This window comes from Aplysia californica, unplaced genomic scaffold (genome assembly GCF_000002075.1).
Source record: "Aplysia californica isolate F4 #8 unplaced genomic scaffold, AplCal3.0 scaffold00057, whole genome shotgun sequence".
Lineage (NCBI taxonomy): Eukaryota > Metazoa > Mollusca > Gastropoda > Aplysiida > Aplysiidae > Aplysia > Aplysia californica.
Window position 1 is genome coordinate 206,704 of NW_004797327.1, and position 4,631 is coordinate 211,334.

Consider the following 4,631-nt stretch of genomic DNA (forward strand, 5'->3'; position numbering starts at 1 on the left):
TGCACCTGGGGGGAACAGGGAAAGAGATATATTGTTAGATCAGAGAACACACAAACATATTGTTAGATCAGAGAACACACAAACATATTGTTAGATCAGAGATCACACAAACATATTGTTAGATCAGACAACACACAAACATATTGTTAGATCAGAGAACACACAAACATATTGTTAGATCAGGCAAACATATACAGAGGAACACGGCTAGAGCAGAACATTTTGTTCCAGAAGAAGAGTCGTGCTGTAAGAAGAGAGTTCCCGCTATAGGAATGCAAAGAGGGGAAATTACCGAAAAACTTCTAAAAATCCACATGTATACATCCCTTCCATATATCAATAAAATTTGCACTTTTGATTAGTCTTCCTTTTCTTTTCAACTTCGTTGATTATCTCAGCTTTTAATTTGAGTGAGAATCATTTCCTTTTGTCATTGTTGGAAGCCATCTTTTCCTTGGTTTCGTTGCTTATGCTGTCTATCGCACCGAAAGAGCAACTGTAGAACTGGTGAGGTGGATGTGTGTGTAGGCCTATGAGCATCAACGATAGCAATTCAATGAATCAGGAATCACACACTACACGTTCTCCTCTTCTTTTACTTTTTGGCCTAGGGCTAAGGCCTAAACGCTCTCATACTGAGCCTCAAAGCTACGGCACATCACTTTTGGAGTGGCTCACATAACGCGTCTGTCCACACCACCTCTCTCTGCCGCCTGCCCCACCCCACTCATCACTGGACAGGCCAACCACAACGCCGCACCGCCGACTGCCAGTTTGAAGACCGCCTACTGCCTCCCAAACCCCCTACCCTCTAGCTAGAGCTCGCTCCGTCTCTCCCACTGTATCCGAGTTCAGGCCTTTTCTAGCCCCATTAAACCTGAGTGCAGGTCATTGAGTTTACACAGGTCATTGAGTTTACACAGGTCATTGAGTTTACACAGGTCATTGAGTTTTTTTTGGATTTTGTAAAGTGTTTTACGGCGCTCGCAACTGCATAGGTCATATGAGCGCGCGGGACACACCTAATATTTTCAGTTGGTAGGAACAATTTTGAATTTTGCCCGGGTGGCGGCCGAAGCCTACTCTTATCGATTTTAGACCACCAAGGGATCTTTAACGTGCGCAACTTGCACACGGACCCTCCGAGATTTTTCGCCCTTGTCCGAGAAGGCTAGGTGTAGATCTTTCCTACCAGAAGATCAGGGGTGTGGCAGAAAGACAGCAGTAAGGAGGAGCCAAGGAGTAGCAGTAGAAAGGCTGCAGAAAGAGTCAGGAGCCCAGAGGAGGGGGCAAAGGAGGGGGTGGGGACAAAAAGTGGAAATGAAAGCAGACAACAGAACATTGCTAGAGAGCAGGAAAGGAGGTGAAAGGAGACAATTTTAGAGAAGAAAATTATTTGGTCGCTACCCGGATTCGAACCCGCGACCTTTGAATGAGAGGCCAACACCTTAACCTCTAGGCCACGAGAGCCCCGGTCATTGAGTTTACATAGGTCATTGAGTTTACATAAGGTCATTGAGTGTACACAGGTCATTGAGTTTACATAGGTCATTGAGTGTACATAAGGTCATTGAGTTTACATAGGTCATTGAGTTTACATAGAGAGAAAAAAAGGGGTGCTTTTGAAAAGTTTAAAAATGTATTCTTGAAGTGAAGCACATTTTCTCTTCCCTGCTGTTTTACCATTGAATTCCATGAATATATTGATGTCAACTGAATGCCTCATGATATTGATGTCAACTGAATGCCTCATGATATTGATGTCAACTGAATGCCTCATGATATTGATGTCAACTGAATGCCTCATGATATTGATGTCATGACCATGAAGGCAGGGGCCTTCAAATGAAAGTATTTCCAAGCATATCAGAGAAATGTGAAATGTCCAGTAAACTGCCTACAACTATATCAGAGAAATGTGAAATGTCCACTAAACTGCCTACAACAACTATATCAGAGAAATGTGAAATGTCCAGTAAACTGCCTACAACAACTATATCAGAGAAATGTGAAATGTCCAGTAAACTGCCTACAACAAGTATATCAGAGAAATGTGAAATGTCCAGTAAACTGCCTACAACAAGTATATCAGAGAAATGTGAAATGTCCAGTAAACTGCCTACAACAAGTATATCAGAGAAATGTGAAATGTTCAGTAAACTGCCTACAACAAGTATATCAGAGAAATGTGAAATGTCCAGTAAACTGCCTACAACAAGTATGTCAGAGAAATGTGAAATGTTCAGTAAACTGACTACAACAACTAGGTTCTCAAGCTTCCTCACTTTGATCTGCTCCGTCGCTGCAATGCCCACTTTGATTAGCAACATCCTGATTGGTTCTCGCTGGTCGCCCTGTAGCTGGATCACCTCTCCGTACTCGGGATGCTCCACCACCGTACCGTTGCAGTTGAACTCCTGAAAAACAAATCACAACACCATTCCGTCATCACTCAGCATTAGCTGTCACCACAATGACAAAATCAACAAAAAACCCAAAACAAACAACCCCCAACAACAACAAAAGGCTTCTCATGCCATGACAATCTACAGAGTTGATGAGTCTCCCTAGCTTCAACATTTCCCACTCAATGACTCTACAGACAACATTTCCCACTCAATGACTCTTTACAGAAGCCGTACATCATTTGTAGTGCACATACTGTTCAGATAGCCAAACTTCGCATCATTTCGAAGCCCAAATCCCCCCCGCCATAGACAGAATCTACGAAGCAACACCGGTGACGGGAGATCACATCTACTCAACTTTTCCCCTTTTATCTTCCCAACCTCCCAGCTGTTGCTGGTTCCACAACAACAATAACAACATCTTCCCAACCAGCCACAGAAAAGTCAGTGCATCTTTAGGTCAAAACAGATATCATTCGATCATTAATTCATGATTTTACTCTGAAAACCCAAGATCAAACAGCAAGTAGCAGAAACTAGGACATAGTCCCAACTGTTCAGGCCACAGTGCTGTGCCGAGGAGTCCACTGATCAGCGTGAGGACAGCTGTACTTTTGTGTTCTGGGTGGGGACAAACCAACCACTTGTCATGGTGGCTCATAGTTCGGGCCTCTTGGAGAACATCCTCTCCTCTGACAAAACCTTGTATCACCCGGCCCCAAGGGGAACATCCTCTCCTCTGACAAAACCTTGTATCACCCGGCCCCAAGGGGAACATCCTCTCCTCTGACAAAACCTTGTATCACCCGGCCCCAAGGGGAACATCCTCTCCTCTGACAAAACCTTGTATCACCCGGCCCCAAGGGGAACATCCTCTCCTCTGACAAAACCTTGTATCACCCGGCCCCAAGGGGAACATCCTCTCCTCTGACAAAACCTTGTATCACCCGGCCCCAAGGGGAACATCCTCTCCTCTGACAAAACCTTGTATCACCCGGCCCCAAGGGGAACATCCTCTCCTCTGACAAAACCTCTGTCCATAACTTTAAACACTACCACTTTGACAGCTACATGAGGTAAACAAATCCAAACTGTAAATACCACCCACCATTACAACGTACCTTCTTAGCTGCTTTGACAATTTTTTTGAAGTCGTACTTGGGGTCGACACCTTGGACGGTGGTCAGTGTTTTCCGACCATTTCTCTGCTGGATACGGATGTGAATCAAGGCAGTCTGGATGCCGGACCCCCCAATACCATCACTGGTATCAGCGAAAGGATCTGTCAACAGAAAACAGACAAAATAAGCATTTACAACATGCAGTTTTCACAAAAATTGTGCGTTACTCGTGAAAGCTAAGGGTTTTCCAGCTCATGGTAACTGACAGTCAACAGAAACAGCCAGCCTCTTAGAACGACAACTTTACAGGGCGTTTGACAGAAATGATGGGGCCTGTCCACTGAATGGTCTACCACCATGTTTCTGTTCCCCTTGACAGTCTACCACTATGTTTCTGTTCCACTTGACGGTCTACCATGTTTCTGTTACTACTTGACAGTCTAGTCTACCACTATGTTTCTGTTCCACTTGACGGTCTACCACTCTACTTGACAGTCTACCACTCTACTTGACGGTCTACCACTCTACTTGACGGTCTACCACTCTACTTGACGGTCTACCACTCTACTTGACAGCCCACCAGGACTACCACCATGTTTCTTTGACAACTGTTCCACTAAATGATCTAGCAGTCTTCCACAATCCTCAACCCTAACCACTGGACACAGCACAGAGAGACCCTGGTCAATCAGACAGGACATAGAGTAGAACACTTGTGGACAGCCACTGAACTGACATTTCAAAGGGCCTATGATCAGCATTTCACCATTCAAAAATAATGAAATACTATTTTTTCAATTGGTGTGCAATTAGTTTTCTCATGGTGTAATAATATAGTTCAAATTAAAACTATGAAATATTTAAAATTTCCAAAAAAGTATTGGGCCTCTAAGCTAATACGGCGGATTTCATGGTAATGGTGTGAGAGACAACGCAGGGTTTTTTTTTGTTTTTTTTAATTCTCCTGTTGTACTGTTTTGTGTTCAATTTGTGTTTGTTTTGATTGTTTCTGGGTCTAATAAACACGTGAATAAACAAACAAATGTTGACTTTGTAAACTTTGTTTATTTCGTTTGATCTGGTCGCCCTGTAGCTGGATCAC

The 4,631-nt window shown here is 43.7% G+C and overlaps 1 protein-coding gene across 1 annotated transcript in view; it reads right to left on the bottom strand.

Annotated features, from left to right (window-relative positions):
- The window catches only part of LOC101847940 (eukaryotic translation initiation factor 1), a 10,082-nt gene that overhangs the window by 2,633 nt on the left and 2,818 nt on the right, over nt 1-4,631 (bottom strand). The window contains exons 2-3 of the mRNA XM_005093039.3: nt 3,530-3,690; nt 2,286-2,417 (exon numbers count right to left, since the gene is read on the bottom strand). Of these exons, the coding sequence (XP_005093096.1) occupies nt 2,286-2,417; nt 3,530-3,690 (293 nt within the window). The remainder of the gene's footprint in view (nt 1-2,285; nt 2,418-3,529; nt 3,691-4,631) is intronic.